Source organism: Zalophus californianus, chromosome 11 (assembly GCF_009762305.2).
Source record: "Zalophus californianus isolate mZalCal1 chromosome 11, mZalCal1.pri.v2, whole genome shotgun sequence".
In the NCBI taxonomy this organism is placed as follows: domain Eukaryota; kingdom Metazoa; phylum Chordata; class Mammalia; order Carnivora; family Otariidae; genus Zalophus; species Zalophus californianus.
The window spans coordinates 5,542,210-5,560,849 of NC_045605.1; the positions used below are offsets into that span (position 1 = coordinate 5,542,210).

General features: G+C 44.2%; 1 protein-coding gene across 2 annotated transcripts in view; it reads left to right on the top strand.

Moving 5' to 3' along the window:
- RAB39A (RAB39A, member RAS oncogene family) overlaps nucleotides 1-18,640 on the top strand; it is a 75,750-nt gene that overhangs the window by 24,358 nt on the left and 32,752 nt on the right. The window contains exon 4 of one of the 2 annotated variants that reach the window (XM_027579335.2): nucleotides 16,181-17,200. In XM_027579335.2, the coding sequence (XP_027435136.1) occupies nucleotides 16,974-17,200 (227 nt within the window). In that variant the 5' untranslated portion in view covers nucleotides 16,181-16,973. Of the gene's footprint in view, nucleotides 1-15,753; nucleotides 17,201-18,640 lie in introns of those variants that run through there. The other variant, XR_003517424.1, reaches the window with a different exon arrangement.

The following is an 18,640-nucleotide window of genomic DNA, read 5'->3' on the forward strand; positions in this document are numbered from 1 at the left end:
TATAGGTCACCTACCTTTTCATTAATTTATTCAATAATTAAATATTGACTACTTACTCCATGCCAGGTGCTGGTCTAGTTATGGCATATATACAGCATAGAAGATGGATTTGGGAGGTGAATGAATGAATGAATGAATGGTATACAGAAAGAATATCAGGTAGTTATATAAGTGCTAGGGGTAGGAGGGAAGGAATGGTAAAGCAGAAATTGATAGTAACCTTAACCTTGAAATCAGAAGAACTAAGGACTAGCTTATCTTTCCCACAAGCTAGTGTTTGGACCTTGCACAGAGCACCTCACTCCCTGGATCTTCATTCCTCACATGTCAAATGAAAATAATTTTAGGGGCACCTGGGTGGCTCAGTCGATTAAGCGTCCGCCTTCGGCTCAGGTCATGATCCCAGGGTCCTGGGATTGAGTCCCTCATTGGGCTCCTTGCTCAGCAGGGAGCCTGCATCTCCCTCTCCCACTCCCCCTGCTTGTGCTCTCTCTCTCTGATAAATAAATAAATAAATAAATAAATAAATAAATAAATAAATAAATAAATAAATAAAATCTTAAAAAAAGAAAGTCATTTTAAAATACAGTGTATTGAAAAAATAAATAAATATAATGTGTTGAACATGTATGTTATCCTTGTTCCTTTCCTAAACCTCAGGGAGTAATACAGTAAACAGATTAACAAAAAAAGGAAGACTTAAACCCACCAGAACAAAGAGAAGAAAAGGTAACAGCAGACGAGGGTGTCAACCAAATTTTAGAAGATAAAAAAGTAGTTGAACACTTGGTAATTCACTTAGCAGAATTAAGAAAGCTGAAACGTAATGTGGAAAGTCAGAGGCCAAAACAAACCACTAGATAAAATAAAATGAAGTCAGAGGAAAATCAGAAAATACCAGGACCAAAATAAAACTTTGGGGCATCTGGGTGGCTCAATCGGTTAAGCAACTGGCTCTTGGTTTCAGCTCAGGTTGTGATCTCAGGGCCATGAGATCAAGCCCCACGTAAGGCTCTGTGCTTAGCTGGGAGTCTGCTTGGGAGACTCTCTCTCCCTCTCCTTCTGCCCTCCCCCCCCCTTCAAATAAGTAAGTAAATCTTTTTTTTAAAAAGTAAAATAAAACTTTAAAAAATAATAATATTACCAGAGAGAAAATAAAATAATGTATCCATGAAATAAAAACAGTATGCTGTAAAAATAAAATAATCAGAAGGCATAACAACAAAAAAAAACTTCTTGGAAATTAAAGGATGATAGCAAAAATTTTAAATTCAACAGCAAAGGGATGCCTGGGTGGCTCAGTCACTTAAGCAGCCAACTCTTGGTCTCAGGGTTGTGAATTCAAGCCCAGAATGGAGCCTTCTTAAAAAATAAATTCACCAGAAAGATTGAAAGATAAAGTTCGAAATCTACTAAGAAGGAAAACCAAGATACAAAGCGATGGAAAATGGGAGATAATAAAAAAATCAGAGGATATATCCAAAAGATCTTACATCCAAGTTTTAGGCATTTCAGGAAGAGAAGGAAGAAGTGAAGAAAAGGAAATTTCAAAAATAAATACAAAAAAAAAAATCTTCGTATTGAAAAGCAAGAGTATCCATAATGAAAGAACCCACAGCAAAAGAGAAAGCTGCATCATTGTAACATTTTATAAAACCAGACATAAGGAAAGAAAAGCTTCCAGAGAGGAAAAAACCCAGTTGTTTCCACACAAATGTTTAGGAATAAAAATGTTTAGGGCTTCTCAAACACAACACTGGAATCTAGGAGACAATGCCAAAATGTCTTCAGAATTCTGATGGAAAATGATTTCCAACCATAAAACATTACGGCAAACTATTAAGTAAACATGAGGGTAAAATAAAAACATTTTAGACATGAAATTTCTCAAAAAATTCCTTGCTCTGCATCCTTTTTTGGGAAGCTGCTGGAGAATGGGATCCACCAAGTCAAAAAGTCTATGGAGAAAGAAAGAGATAATGTGTGGCAGAGGCCGTGGATTGGCTCGCGGACTATTCTAAACTTCTCCAGCTGTGCTTCTTTGGTTTTTTTTTTTTAAGAGGCTGGAAAGCTAAAAACCACATTCACCCAATTCTCTTAAAGACGTCAGTTTTATGAATCACGTGCATGCACCTGGACTTGAGTTCAGGACTGAGTAAGTGGAGAATGAGTGTACATGGTGCGTGGCATCTTCTTTTGCTGCTGTGACTGTAGCAAGTATAAATGGCTTGGGGGCCAACGGTTGCAGTGGCCGCATCCCGATTCCTGTTCCTGAAGGCGACAGCTGTAGCATGGCTTCCTGCACACACTCCCTGCCCCCCCCCCCCCCGCAGCATCTGGATCAGGCACCTACGGCAGCAGTCCAGTAGCCAGTCTTGTCCTCTGGGTCATCCCTGGAGGCTCCATCGAGAGCCTGCCCTCCTCCTGGTCCTCACAGCAATTATTTTCACCACTGAATTCCTTCCTGCATTAAATAATTTTCTACTTAGAAACAGCTGGGGTGTTGTCTGTCTGGACCCGGAAGGATTGTAGGCAACGTCTCCTGTTCAAGGCTAGAGATCTGGGATTATGTGACCTGGGTTTTTTGGAAGGAGTGGGGAGCTGTTGCAATGAGAAGATGGGGTACGGAAAGACCACATCTCCCAGCAGCATGTTACCTAAAGGATCGCTTGTGCAAACAGAAATGTGCCTTTCGTAGGCACTGCTTTGGGGGACCGAGTAGCCAAACACCTCCCGGGGAGTCCCCGTGGATGGAATCTGAGACATTTCCATGCTGGCTCTTTCACATGCATTCTCTGCTTCAGGGCCATAGAAAACACTTATTCATCCTTTGCCCCTACAAAAAGAGAAATGCAGGTTAGTCCCAACACATTGGCAACCTCTCCTTCGCTCCTCCACTAGAACAGAGAGCCAGCAAGGCCCTCACCCTTTAGATTGCTCAGGTGTCATTAAAACACATTTCCAAACCGCTGGGGGCACGTGTTGAGCTCTGTGAGTGGTCCTGTTGAGGGGCTTTCCCTGGACTTGAGAAAAGAGGCAGGCATCCCTGCGGAGGGGAGGAGGAGCTCACAGAACCCTACCAGCTCTTCCAAAACTCACCTCTCATCACCAGCAACCCCTCACTTACACTCTCTACATAGACTGGGGGATATGAGTTGAATGACCAGCTTTGGGGTGTCTCTTGAAATTTTTGTATCTTGGTCTGAAGATGCTTTGGAATGTGTTCTCTGTTGTACAGGGGATTTAGGTGAAACTGCCACTATATATTGTTTTTGTTTTGTTTTAAAAGATTCTACTTATGTATTTGAGAGAGAGAGAGAGAGCACAAGCAGTGGGAATGGGAGAGGGAGAGGGAGAAGCAGACTCCCTGCTCAGCAGGGAGCTGGATGCGGGGACTCGATCCCAGGACCCTGGGATCAGGACCTGAGCTGAAGGCAGACGCTTAACGACTGAGCCACCCAGGTGCCCCTAGACTGGATAATTTTTAAGGTCTTCCAGCTCTAAAAAGTGTATGCGTGGAGGTGGGGGAGGCATGTTTGAAGAGAAGAATGAAATGCTAGTGGTATTGGCAATGAGAAGAGGAAGAAAGGTGTGCACGTGTGCATGGCGGGGTGTGGTTGGGGTGGGTGTAGCTGTTGGCCATACAGTATTTATTCCCTGTTGACTCTCCCTGAAAGTCTTGGAAGACGGGCTTGGACGATGACCACCCAAGACTTCAAGGAACTGCGGGCCAGACACCATCGTTTGAAGACACTTGAAGATAGTGGTTTAGGAAAAGAAAAACCTTTTTTCCTCTTCTTTTTGAGATCTTTGGGATGTTAGGGAAATACTGCTCAGTATATTTAAGTATGGAAGGATCCTAACGATGACTCCTACAATACACTAAGTCTCCAGGCGCCTGTCTGGCTCAGTCTACGCAGCAGAGGACTCTGGATCTCAAGGTTGTGAGTTCAAGCACCACATTGGGTATAGAGATTACTCAAAAATAAAATCTTTAAAACGTCTCTATGTTTTTAATAAAAATAAATGGGCAGTCTTTTGCAGCAACTCCATGAATGCATTACTGAAGAACGCAGGCCACATTTCAGGCGCCTATTCCTAGTGAAATGTTGCTTGATAGAAAATGTAGTAAAGGCTAAATCATTTCTTAAAGAATAATAAGAGCCCAAGCATTTAGCTCTGATAAGGTGAATAGGTCCTGAACACTCTTCAGTGGACTTCCAGTCAGAAATAACTAGCATCAGAGAAGGTTTGGAATTGGAAGAGAGCCAATTCTTTCTCTTTGCTCTCCCTCAACAATATTGGTTTCTGAGCATTTATGTAGAGAAAAATTTTCTAAACGTCTTAGGTCTGTGATTAGAGGAAAATTTGCTTCCACATTCACAGTTCAGAAATTCCAACAAAATTGCTTTCTTTAATGATCTTGAAATTCATTGTGATGATTTATACCCTAACCTTTGAGTCATTTAATTTCCAGTGATGGGAAACATGAGGTAAGGAAATACTAAAGCAATGGATCACCAAGTTAGTCACCCTCAGCAAAACTGTCAATCTGATAGGTAAAAACTGGGTATCATTGATTTAATTTGCATCTCTTTGATTACTAGTGAGGTGGGGCATTTTTTCAGTGCTTACTTGCTGTTTATATTTCTTCATTTCTGAATAACCTGTTCACTGGTAGAAATGGTCTTTTGATAAATGGCAATTTCCAGTAGAGTAAAGACAAACTATGTTCCAGCCCCTCTCCTTTTTAATTTGTACCTTACGATACTGCTCTTGGATGAGTAGATTACAGGTCCCTAGCCATAAAACAAAACAAAACAAGCTAAAAGACTATAACCATCTTAAAAAGTGAATCACTTTTAAATGTTTTTGTTATAACTGCTCTGCTCTCTATTTTCAGACAAGAAATGCTTTTAAAAAGTCAACTGTTCTAACAATAAATTCTTACAGATTCAATGTTTAACTTGCTTATCAATTATAAACTTATACAAGTTAACTATTGAGTTGCCGAAATGGATTTTTATTTTGAATGGTTGAGATAGACATGTAGTTTCATCTGATGTAAAATTTTTCCAGGTTAAGCTCCTAATGTCATGCTTTATTACATTGAACTTTGGGGACTTGAATACCCTTCCATCTCTGTGCTAGAATGAATTCGAAACTACTGCCTGAGGAGAATCTAGGCTCTACCCAAGAGTATTCCTGTGACCTATCTCCATGCCCTTCTAAGATTTTCTGCCCTCAAAGGAGGCTGTCAATCCTATCCCCAGTCCAGATCACTATTAATATGTATGGCTCTACCTTGAACTATACTGCAGGTACCTGGCATTGAGAACGACATTGAAATCACAGTACTTATCCAAAGTAAGACATAATATTTCTGGAAGAATGCCTGAATGGGCTATTCCCCCAGTCCATGCTAAGATCTATCCCTAGGAAAGACCAAACCAGAAGAGACGTGGACCTCAGCCCCTGATGTTTCTGTTCTTGCTAAATTAAACTCAGACATGATGTCATTGGCCTACACCAAGGGGCAGTGATATGAAACAGTCAAGCTCACTGGCCTCTCCTTTTCCTGACCTCCTCTTTGTGGACGTTCTTCATCTACACCACCTGAGGTACCTACTCTCCAGAGTCACATCCTGAATATCATCACCAGAAATGGTACCACTTACTTCCAAACTCACAGATCTAACATCTGAACCTCTCTGCTGCCCATCTAGTTTCTTTACCCAAGGAGTGCGCTGCCACATTCTTCATCTCATTAAGAAGAACTGTCTATCAACAACACCACCAGCACCATTTCAATCTATCCTTCCAAGTTTTCTTGTCTTCACTTTCTTCCTTATCTGCCTTAGGTACCATGGCCTAAATTTCTGATCACACATGTAATTTAAAAATCCAAGGGCACGGGGTGCCTGGGTGGCTCAGTTGGTTAAGCGACTGCCTTCGGCTCAGGTCATGATCCTGGAGTCCCGGGATCGAGTCCCACATCGGGCTCCCTGCTCAGTGGGGAGTCTGCTTCTCCCTCTGACCCTCTTCCCTCTCGTGCTCTCTGTCTCTCACTCTCTCTCTCTCAAATAAATAAATAAAATCTTAAAAAAAAAATCCAAGGGCACGGGTGCCTGTGTGGCTCAGTCAGTTAAGCGTCTCTTGATTTCAGCCCAGGTCATGATCTCAGGGTCCTAGAAACCAGCCCCGTGTCTGGCTCTACACCCAGTGGGGAGTCTGCTTAAGGATTTCTCTCTCTCCCTCTGCCCCTTCCTCGCTCATGTGCGTGTGCTCTCTCTCTCTCTCAAATAAATAAATCATAAAAAAATAAAAATAAAAATCCAAGGGTATCTCTTGCTTTAGCTACAGCTTGATGCTGGGGATCAGAGGAGGTCAAAAGAACTGTTTCTTTTCTGGGTTTAAGAGCTGTGCTTCCTCTATGTGGTTTCCACCCTCAGGCAGGAACTCTCCTCATGAGAGCAAGGAGGCTGTATTCACTAGCCTCAAAACTCTAAATCCAACTGAAAGAGTTTCTCTTTTTAAGCAACTTTCACTAAAGTTCTGAGATTCACTAAGAATCACTGAGAGGAGGAGCCCTTCACACCTCCTTCTTCCAGCTTGTGAGAATGTGAATATGATGCTGGTGCTTTCGTGGTGGTTTTAGAGGTAAAAGCCATACGTGGAGAACGGCAGAATGACAGTATAGTTTCTGTCTAGGTCTCTACCTTCGTAAAGCTGCCCTGTTGGTCCATGGCATTTCAGGAGCTCCCTGTAGTATAATAATGTAAAAGCAAATAGAAAGTAGAAGGTGGGGGCGCCTGGGTGGCTCAGTCGTTAAGCGTCTGCCTTCGGCTCAGGTCATGATCCCAGAGTCCTGGGATCGAGCCCCGCATCGGGCTCCCTGCTCTGCAGGCAAGCCTGCTTCTCCCTCTCCCACTCCCTCTGCTTGTGTTCCCTCTCTCGCTGTGTCTCTCTCTGTCAAATAAATAAATAAAATCTTTAAAAAAAAAAAAAAAAAGAAAGTAGAAGGTGAAGGAAAATCCAACGGTAACAAAGCATATCTTTTATGCCATCCTCAGGTTTCAAAGTTATTCTTTAAGCAATGTGTACATGTATAGACATGGGGTATTTGAAATAGTTTGAGCTAGGGGTAATATGATTAGATTATTCTATATGTTAGAACGATTCTTGAAGATCTTTTGGAGTTAGACAAAACCAGAGGAATTGAGCTTATAACAACTTTGGTAAGAGATGAGAAGGGTTGAAATCAGGGTAACAGTGTTGGGGAAGGCAAAGTGTAGACAGATTTGAAAGATCTATACAACCTAAATGACTTCTGAAGCAATAGAGACAAATAGTCACTGTTACAAGTCTACAACCAACTGGGGTACCTGGGTAGCACAGTCAGGTGAGTGGCGGACTTCTGTTTAGGCTCAGGTCATGATCTCAGGGTCCTGGGATCCAGTGTGCATTGGGCTCCTTGCCTGGCGGAAAGCCTGCTTCTCCCTCTGCTCCCCCTCTCTTGCTTGCTCGCTCAAGCTCTCTCTCTCTCTCTCTCTCTCTCTCTCTCAAAAATAAATAAATAAAATCTTTAAAAAAATAAATCACTCTTACATATCAGTTATCATTTGGATCTGTCCTTCCTCTTTTAGCAGGCAAGATTATCTTCAGTCTAGCTTCAGGCATGCATATGAACTGTTAATTCTTCTTTCTACAATTCAGTTTTGTCTTTATTTTGAGTCTCCATTCCACTTAATGACCTAATGTAGTAATTTAGGATTCCCCACTCCCACCCCCTGGCCATTGCAGGTTTAAACTCTGTCCACTCAGGATTTTTTTTTCTCCCTCCCCATGTTTATTCAGGTCATTTAAAGTCACGGATGTTTATAGGAGCTCACTGTATTGAGGACTGAGAATAGAATTGTGCATTGGTCCAACTGAAAAACGGCAAAAGCCTTTACTGATGCAATGGCTGCAGAATCATGTCTTTTAAGTACAGAGGAGTAAATAGAGGAAATTCTACCATTCACATGTCCCTCGCAGGGCAAATATAACAAAATAAAAATAATGCCTACACACGTTAGAAAATTATTATATTTTTAAAGCATAAATTGACTTCTGATTCACTTTGGATTGAACTGCCCTATTCAGAAAAGAATTGTGACGATCATAATTTTTTAGAGTGTTGAGAATGGCATGAATATACACTTCAAACTGACTTCTAATTTTATGCAATTATTTAAGTCCGCCCTATTCATAAACTGGGAAAAATTCGATTTGTCTTGAACAGTCTCATAAGACAGTTCAGTGAGACTAGCTAACAAGTTCAAATCACAACCTTGGTTCCAGTGTAATCAGCCCCTGATTTTGAGGAGCAGGGATTGAGGGTAGTGAGGATGTGGATCACCCCATACGGAGCCCTCAGTCATCTGCGTCATGACGCCCTGGTAGAACCACTAGAAAAGTAGCTAGCTTTGACATCAAATTTATTATCAAAATTAGTTCTTGGTAGGAAAAGATTAAGCAACACTCAATTTATAAACACAAAATTGTAACTGATAACACCCTGTGTCTATTCTCCATACCCAGAAATATTTTTCTCTAATTCCCTTCCAAAGTCTTCAGTCTTCTTGTCTGAAATCAAATGTCACTATCTTTTCAATTTAAAGACCCCTTACCAGGGGCTCCTGGCTGGCTCAGTCAGTAGAGCAGGCAACTCTTGATCTCAGGGTTGTAAGTTCGAGCCCCATGTTAGGTGTAGAGATTACCTAAAAATACAATCCTGAAAAAAGAAAATAAAGATCCTTTATAATTTCTCCTGATTTTGTCTTCTAGAGGGAAACTTATGGAACCGTTAAATTTATCCAACAAATATTTATCGACTGTGTATTATAATCCAAGTACTGTGCTAAGCACTGGGATATAACAGGCACTGTGAATAAAACAGTCCAAAACAAAAATCCCTACCCTTATGGAGCTTACATTCTCTTGGGGGAGGCAGACAATAAACAAAATAAATAAGCAAAATGCATATCATGCTATGTGGTGATAAGTGCTATGGAGAAGGGGGTTGGGGTACAGTTTTGCATATAATAGAGAAGGAAAGCCTCATGAAGACACTCAAGTGGACCTTTAATGAGGAGAGAGAACAGCCTGTGCAAAGACAAAAGGAAAGAGCCCTTCCAGAGAGAACGGCAGGAACGAAGATGCTGAGGTGGCAGCCTGCTTCTCATGTTTGAGAAACATCAAGGAAGCCAATATTGCTGAGAAGGTATTGAAGGGAAGGTAGAAGATGAAGCCCAAGAGGTAATGAGAGACCAAGAAATGCGACTTTCCCTGTGAGATAAGAAGCCATTAGCAGTTCCTGATCATAGAAGTGACAAGATCTGACTTACATCTTGCAGGATTATTGTAGCTGCTGGGTGGAACATAGCAATGGTACTAGCAGGGCAAGACCTAACTAGAGACAATTAAAGTAATCCAGACCAGAGGTGACAGCAACTCAGATCATGGTGGCAGAGGGGGAAGTGGGGAGAAATGGTTAGAATCAATATATTTTGAATATACAGCCTATGGAATTTGCTGATGGAATACTTGCGGGGGAAATGGCAAAGAGTGGAATCAAGAATAAGATGTTTGTCCCAAGAAGACGTCCAGATGGCCAATGGACACATGAAAAGATGCTCGACATCAGTCACCAGTGAAATGCAAATCAAAACCACAATGAGATTCCACACCTGTCAGAATGGTTAAAAATTAACAACACAGGAAACAATGGGTGTTGGCAAGGATGCAGAGAAAGGGGAACCCTCCTACACTGTTGGGAATGCAAGCTGGGGCAGCCACTCTGGAAAACAGTATGGAGGCTCCTCAGGAAGTTAAAAATAGAGCTACCCTACGACCCAGCAATTGCACTACTAGGTATTTACCCAAAGGTTACAAAAATACTGATTCGAAGGGGCACGTGCACCCTGATGTTTATAGCAGCATTATCAACAAGAGCAAACTATGGAGAGAGCCCAAATGTCCATTGATTGATGAATGGATAATGATGAGTTGTACACACACACACACACACACACACACACACACACACACACACACTGGAATATTACTCAGTCATCAAAAAGAATGAAATCTTGCCATTTGCAAAAACATGAACAGAGCTACAGGATTTATGCTAAGTGAAGGATGTCAGTCAGAGAAAGACAAATACCATATGATTTCACTCATGTGGGATTTAAGAAACAAAACAGGGCGCCTGGGTGGCTCAGTCGGTTGGGCATCTGCCTTTGGCTCAGGTCATGATCCTGGAGTCCGGGATGGAGCCCCGAGTTGGGTTCCCTACTCAGCGGGGAGTCTGCTTCTCCCTCTGCCTCTGCTTCTTCCTCTCTCTCTGCTCCTCCCCCGCTCATGCTTGTCCTCTCTCTCTCTCACTCACTCAAATAAATAAACAAAATCTTTAAGGAAAAAAGAAAAGAAACAAAACAATTGAGCATGGGAGATGTTTGGTGAGCAACTAAAGGAACTATGCTTCCATTTACAGAGGTGCTGAAGACTCAGAGAGGAACACACTGATCTTGTTGTTTTCTTACCTGTAAACCCTCACACCCGTACTGAGTACAGAAAGCAGGTCTAAATGTTCAATGTAGCATTCACAAAGACCAGGGGGACAACTTCTGAGACTTTTAAAAGGATCTCAAAACCAGAAGATGCATTAGAGATTATCTTACTCGCTAGGTTTTGAAATGTTTTACTTTGGCTTTTTGGTTTTTTGTTTGTTTGTTTTCCCATAGGCTCCCTGCTCTGTGGAGCGCGAGTGCGGATTCCACTGCAGGACTTGAACTTATGACCTTGAGATCCAGGATCTGACACTTAACCCACTGAGCTACCAAAGCACCCCTGAAATATTTTACTTTGTTTCAAAAGAAATAAATTTTACATCTTGACCCACTACACATACATGTACATACACACACACACTGACTCACATACACACATATTACTGAAAAGTCTCATGAAACAAACATCTTTTTTTTTAAAGATTTTATTTGCGAGAAAGAGAGAGAGCATGGGGGGGGACAGAAGAAGAGGGAGAAGAAGGCTCCCCGCTGAGCAGGAAACCCCACGTGGGGCTCAATCCCAGGACCCTGAGATCATGACCTGAGCTAAAGGCAGACACTTAACTGACTGAGCCACCCAGGCGCCCGAAACAAACATCTTTATTACGTGTGATGTACTCTGGTGTTTTGTTTTGTGTTTAATTCTGGCAGTTACCCACAAAATTGATTATATAACCCCCAGTTTGAAAAACACTGATGTAGATCAACTTTTTAGTGTCCAGATGAGGAAACAGAGAACCAGAGCGATTGAGTAATTTTTAAAAAGTCCCCGAAGTTAGTGACAACACAGGGAGCTGAACACAGTTCTCTTTACTCCTGATCAATAAACAACAGAAAGAGGCTAGATCCTCCTTTCTGGCACTTCCCATATTTTCACTTTGTTTTAAAATATATACATATTAAAGCAGAATGTCCTGACTAACAGTTTAAGTAGCTTTCTTAAATTAAATATGCCCTACCTATGTGCCTTATTTTCTAAGCTAAAACCTTTATAAACACTTCTCACTAAAATATTATTTGCACTCAGCATAATCCAAATATGCTTAAAATTATAATTGTTCATGGGTTATTCAAAGGCAAATCTTAGGGGTCATAAAAATATTCAATTTTTGTTCATCATGAAGCTCCTCGGGTTATGTGCAAACTGCACATAGATAGAAGTTCGGGGTCATAGAGAAATATGGTTAACAGTTCATTTCCACTCAGTGAGCATTTACAGTGCACCGCTATTATGGTGTGTGCTGGGGAAATAACAATGAATTAATAATTGCCGTGAGGAATTTACAATCTAGCCAGACCGTCAAACCAACAGTAATAATTCAATATGAGATATATTGTAGAAGATAGGCGATATCATAGACGTACAGAGTACTCTTTGCTTAACTGCTGTAGGAACACAGATGAGTGAACAATCAATTCTCCTTGGGGATATAAGCGGTTTAGAAAGATTACAAAGGGGAGATAGTATTTGTTCTGGGCCTTGAAAGATGAACAGAAATTTGCTGACCAGATGAAGGTTGAAAATGACAGAAGGAGAGGACACAATAGCATGGGGGAAAAAAAAGTCTAGCGTGCATAGAGGGGTCACTGACTAGATCACAGAGGCCACATTAGGATTGGATGTGTATTACACGATTAGGTATTCAGACCTTATCCTAGGGTGAATGAGTCATCAAAGGTGCTCAATATCATAATTCTAGAAGCAATGTCAAACTAAATGGGAGGCTGTCACCGATTGAATTATATCCCTCAAAAAAGATACAAAGAAGTTCTAACCTCTAGAACTTCAGAACGTGCCTTATTTGGAATCAGTCTTCACAGATGCTCAAGCTAGAAGGAGGTCATTATGATGGGCCCTAACCCAGTATGACTGGTGTCCTCATAGAAAGGGGGAAATTTGGACACAGACATGCACAGAGGGAAGACTTTGTGAAGAGATACAGGAAAAATGCCATGTCACAGTGGAGGCCTGGAATGGTACACCTACACGCCAAGGAAGGCCAAAGATTGCCCAGGAAGCCACCAGAAGCTGGGAAAGGGCCGGGAACAGATTCTCCCTCACAGTGCAAAGAAGGAATCAAGTCTGGAACACCTTGGACTTCTAGCCTCTGAGACAGTACATTTCTGTTCCTCTAAGCCATTCCGCTAGCGATACTTTGTTACAACAGCCCTGGGAAACTAATACAGAGGTTATTGAGCAGTAAGGTCTGAAGTGGTAAGAGATTGAACAAAGACAGAGACAGTGGGAAGTTCGGGAAAGGTCCTAAATCTGAAAGATATTGCTGAGGTAATAGTACTCAGATTTAATGATTGGCTGAATATGCCAAAGGAGAGAGAGGAGATGGATGAAGCTCTTATTCCATCATAATCAACTGAATGTAGTGTCTAAACTACCTTAGACCTTAGATCCTTGTTAGAGCTCTCCTGAGGCCAGGGACCTTACAGAACGCCCCCTGACTCTTTCTCTGGCTAATGGTGTCTAAGTATGCTTATGACCTCCCACTCTGGTTTCTCCAGTTTCCATTCAGTTGACTTGTAGCTATGGTCTGCCCTATCCACCTAGTCCCTGTAAACAAAGCTTCATTTGACCTGCTACTTTCCTTTCCATTTTAGTTTTGTCCAGGATGCTACATATTAGATTATCCTTAGCTCTACATTCTGCTGCCTTTAGACCAATTCCATCCCTCCCTTATCCACAGCACTAACCCCTGGCCCCTAGATTCAGCACCACAAGCTCTCACTTGTCTAGGGAACTAGAATGGCCACTAAAGACATCGACCCACCTGTAAAGTATGGGAAAAGAAAACATAGCAAGAAATATGATTTCAGGGGCGCCTGAGTGGCTCAGTTGGCTAAGCGTCTGCCTTCGGCTCAAGTCATGATCCCAGAGTCCTGGGATCAAGGCCTGCATTGGGCTCCCTGCTCCGCGGGGAGCCTTCTTCTCCCTCTCCCTCTGCCTGCAGCTCCCCCTGCTTGTCTCTCTGTCAATAAATAAATAAAATATTTTTTAAAAAAAGAAATATGATTTCACTTTTGGACATTACAGGAAATATATTTTTGGCACAATGGGAAGCCACTGACCAATCCTTTCTTCAGAACCACCAATACCCCATATACCCCATCCAAAGGGATTGGCGTGATACTTGCTCCTGTGTCCCTGGCCGTATATCTTTGGTATAAACACCTGTTCCAAAGCGGTCTAACTAGATTGTCTCTGGAAAAAAATGGAAATCAGTCTTTGTATGTGTCTAGATATCTAACATGGAACTTGCAGCAACTATAGTTTTCCATATGGATGAAGCAGGAGACAAAGCTGGTTTGAAGAGAGGTAAGAAGTAAGCAGATGTTAGAAGAAATAGGAGAGAGACAGAGACCCACGCTGCCTGTGTTCCTTACAGCTTTCCCTTTCCTTGTTCCAATCCCTTTATGACACCATCTGCATTCCTGCCCATGGGTTCTGTAAAAATACCTCTGTATCCTTATGATAAGTGCATTTGTCTCTTTATATTACCCAAACTGGAGTTTGTTTCAAAGACTCCTAACCAACACAGATGTGTTGAGTCTGAAATGTGTCTAAGGGGAGACCAGAAGACTGTTGGAAGACAGAGCAGAGGTTGAGGGGAGGACACATGGTTTGGGTAAGGGAGTAACTGAAGTCACTGGAGTTCACGAGGTCATCAGAAACAGCTCAAAGTAATGGAAAAAACGAGGAGGGGGTAAAGAGAAGAAAAATGAGTCTCTTAAGAACATTAATATTTAAGAAACGAATGACAGAAAGAGGAGTCAGTAAGTAAGGTTTAAAAATACAGGAGACTAGGGCACCTGGGTGGCTCAGTTGGTTAAGCAACTGCCTTCGGCTCGGGTCATGATCCTGGAGTCCCAGGATCGAGTCCCACATCGGGCTCCCTGCTCAGCAGGGAGTCTGCTTCTCCCTCTGCCCCTCTTCCCTCTTGTGCTCTCTGTCTCTCATTCTCTCTCTCTCAAATAAATAAATAAAATCTTTTTAAAAAAATACAGACTAGGAGAGAATGCTTTTGTAAAAACCAAGAAATAAAAGTATCCATATTATCCTTACAGAAAATCCAACCATCAGGGGCTTTAACAGGGATTGACTTATTTGTCTTAAACAACAAGATGTTCAGAGCTCATACAACAGATCCATGATTCCATGAAGAACTCAAGCTCTTGCTCTCTCTCTCTCTCTCCTACCACCATCTTTAGCATCTAGCCTTCATCTTGACGGTCGCAAGATGGTTGTTAAACCTTCCAGGTAGGAAGGAAAAGCAAAAGAGAAAGAAGAGAGTATGGCTGCTGGACCCTTATTAGGAAAGCAAAAGCTTTACCAAAAGCCCTACTTAAGTCTCATTGGTCAGAACTCTGTCACCTGGCCATCCTTACCTGGAGGACTAGAGGAGGACTCTGGGTAGGAGCTGGGTCACCCAATCAGCTTTTTTTTTTTTAATTTTAGATTTTATTTATTTGTCAGAGAGAGAGAGAGAGCACAAGCAGGGGGAGTGGCAGGCAGAGGGAGAAGCAGGCTCCCCACTGAGCAAGGAGCCCCATGGGGGAACTCAATCCCAGGACACTGGGATCATGACCTGAGCCAAATGCAGACACTTAACTGACTGAGCCACCCAGGAATCCCCCCAAGCAGCTTTTTACAAAATATTATAATCAACAAAAGCTACAGGGAGGTGAAGAAGAATGACAACTAAAGATAGTTGGGGGAAGCGGGGATTTGATAGAAAGCCCCTGACAACGTATCGAAAGCAGTTTCAGAGGGGCACCTGGCTGGCTCAGTAAGTGGAGCGGGGGACTCTTGATCTCCAGGCTGTGAGCTCAAGCCTCGGGTTGGATGTAGAGATTACTTAAAAATAAAATCTTTTTTAAAAAAAGCAATTTCATTAGGTATGGAGAAGGTTGTTGAAGACTAACTGGATTGGTGGGAAATGAGTATAGATGGTTCTTTCCTAATGTTTGAAAAGGAGAATAATGGAGGGAGCAAAAATCTAAAGCATAAGGTAGAGAGGCTTTGTCTGGCTTTAGGATTGTGACGACTTGAGCATGTTTATAGGCTGAGGAGTCCAAGCAATTGGAAAGGAGATCAGAGCTATAAATAGCATGACAAAAAAGATCAACTATTGGGAAAAAAAGTGCCACATCCTTCGAGTGACAGGGGATTAAATGCGATATGGAAAGCGATACCTTTGTCTCCAAAACAAGGGAAGTTAAGGATGAATAACAATAGTGCAGGTTTGGATGTGGGCATGAACAAAGTGGAATTGTCGACTACTCTTATTTTTGCAAAAATACACTTTAAAACTGTTGGAAGTTTTAAAAGCCAGACCTTGAATTCACTATTGCCCAATTCTAAGAAAGGGCAGTAAGATCGCATCAGAATTCAGGTGTGCTTTATTCATATTTGGCTCCCCGACCTGACTCGGCGAGATAGAGACCCCGTTAGGATTTTTCCGATTTACAGAACGGAGACCCAGAAGACTGGGAGCTTTCGCGAGCATCTCAACATTTCACTTTTTACCCCCTCCTCTCCTCCGGGCTGGAAGGCCCCCAGAGGATGGCGTAATCCCCGGCATTCTTCTCACTCTTCTGTGGCACTGAAAGCAGTGAGGAAGACACCCGGTGGCGGCAGGAGCAACGGCCAAAGCGCTTGCTAGAAGCATCCAGAACTTGCTCTGCAAATTTATTTCGATTCTGTTCTTCGCTCCTTCACCTTGAGCGCGCGGAGGCGGCGCTGAGCAAAGGCTAGACAGCAGGACGCCGTCAGCTGGAACCTGCAGCAGTCCGGGAAGGGGCAGAGCTCCCAGGGCCGCTCCCGTCCACGGAGGAACACGCAACAACGGTGACCCGACTTGCAGGATCCCACCCAGACTCTGACAAGCCCACCCTCACGCCCGCAAGAAAACGATTCTCACTTTTCATTGGCTGACCCTGGCGGAGTGAGCCCTTGCTTCATTTTCATTGGCTGCCGCGGCCATCACGTCCTCTCGCCACACCCACCTACCCGGCGGCGCCCAGTGAGCTTTGGGGGGGAGAGATTTACTGAGGGCGGGGGCGGGAGTCGCGCGCAGCCAGCCCGGGCGGTCCCCCTTCCCCACCCACCCCGCGCCGCGGCCCCCGCCCCGCCCCCCGGCCCGAGGCCCCGCCCCCGGCCCTGCCGGGTCCCGCCCCTCCCTCCAGAGAGGGCGGGGACCAGGCGGCGGCCGCAGTCGCAGGAATATGCTGGAAGCCGGCGGGCGGACGCCCAGGCGGTGCTGAAGGGACAGTTCCCGCCGCCAAACTTGCCCCGCGGCGGGAGGGCGGGTGGAGGGCCCCCGAGCCAGCGGGGGCACGTGAGCGATGGAGACCATCTGGATCTACCAGTTCCGCCTCATCGTGATCGGGGACTCCACGGTGGGCAAGTCGTGCCTCCTGCACCGCTTCACCCAGGGCCGCTTCCCCGGGCTGCGCTCCCCCGCCTGCGACCCCACGGTCGGCGTGGACTTCTTCTCCCGCCTGCTGGAGATCGAGCCGGGCAAGCGGATCAAGCTGCAGCTGTGGGACACGGCGGGGCAGGAGCGCTTCAGGTAGGGCCGCCGGGACCCCGGGGCACCCCGGGGACCGCCCCTTCCCCCGCGGTCCGCCGCCCCCGCCCGGCTCGGAGGAGGCTCCGGCCCTTCCCTCTCGAAAGTGCAAACACTCCATTCTCGCTTCCCTTCGCCCCTCCTCTTCCAGGGACGACTTCCTCCTCCGCAATTTCTCACTTGCTTCTTTGGCGCCCATTTCCTGCGCCTTTCCTTTCCCACGTGAACCGGGGCCCCCCAGTCGCGGACCCCCTCTTGCCCCGCGCTCTCTGCCCCTGCGGGTGTTGGGATCCCCAACTCTTCGGCACCCCTCCCCCTGCTCCCCAAACTCGGCGCCCCTCACTGCGCACACCCTGACCCGGCCACCCTCCAACGAGCTCCCCTTCTGCACGCCGCTCCTTGCGGCCCGGGAGAACTGCAAAGTGGGGTTCCCTCCGGCTTGACGGCGAGCGCCGCTCCGGCCCGGCCCGCTGCATGAGCTCATTGGGCACCGTTCAGAGAGGGAGGGGGATGCGGTGATGGTTGGAACACCTCACAGCACCGATTGTGGTCCTCAGAAATGCTGGGCCGTGTGACCCGGGGGAACACGTCTTAGGTAGCAAACACAGGCACGGGGGGCGGGGGTCCTCGTTTTGTTTAGTAGGGGCTGAGTTGTCTTTAGAAGTTTGTCATCATTGGTGGTTTGGAAGAGAGAGACACACAGATTTTGTCACGAACTTTTTCCTTTATGGCATTTATAATGGGTGCTTAACGTTCCAGGGTGCTAATACATCAGAAAATGCGTTCTGAATAGAGGAGGAGGGATCCAAATGAAGAGTCTCATTCTAAATGTTCATTGAGACCAGGAAGGATTTTGCAAAGACAGCTCATGTTATGCAAATAAAAATTAAATGTAATTTGTACGCATTTCCTGGATGTTTAAGACTGAACCGCATAATAAAGCATATTTTAAAGTTGTAGGATTTGAGGACACCTTTTTTTTTTGGAGGAAGGTAGGAAATCTGATACACTGTAATGTTTTGGGTTGTGGGTTTTTGTTTTTGTTTTGTTTTTTTTTTTTGAGATTGCATTGTCACCTGAAATTCACTTAAGCAAGCGTTTTGCAATCTTCAGCAAGTACTCTGCTTGTGAAACGCAGTAGTCCGTGAGGGGGACTTCCCAAACATGGCTTCCCCTCACCAGCTCCAGCCAGCTTCCCTTCCCAATGAGATCAGCCTCCTCCTGTGAGTGAGGATGTTCCAACTTTTAAAGTTTTGGCTTCCATTCCCAGCTACACCCGGATTCAGACAGATGATAAGTGAACTGCTTAGCTTGCTCATAACTTGGTTTTCAACTATGTATGAAGTGGAAAGATGATAAGGCCAGCCCCTCAGAGAGATGTTAAAGCTTCCTGTTAACGTTTTGAATTGTACCAGACCTAGAATTACATGAAGAATTTTGTTT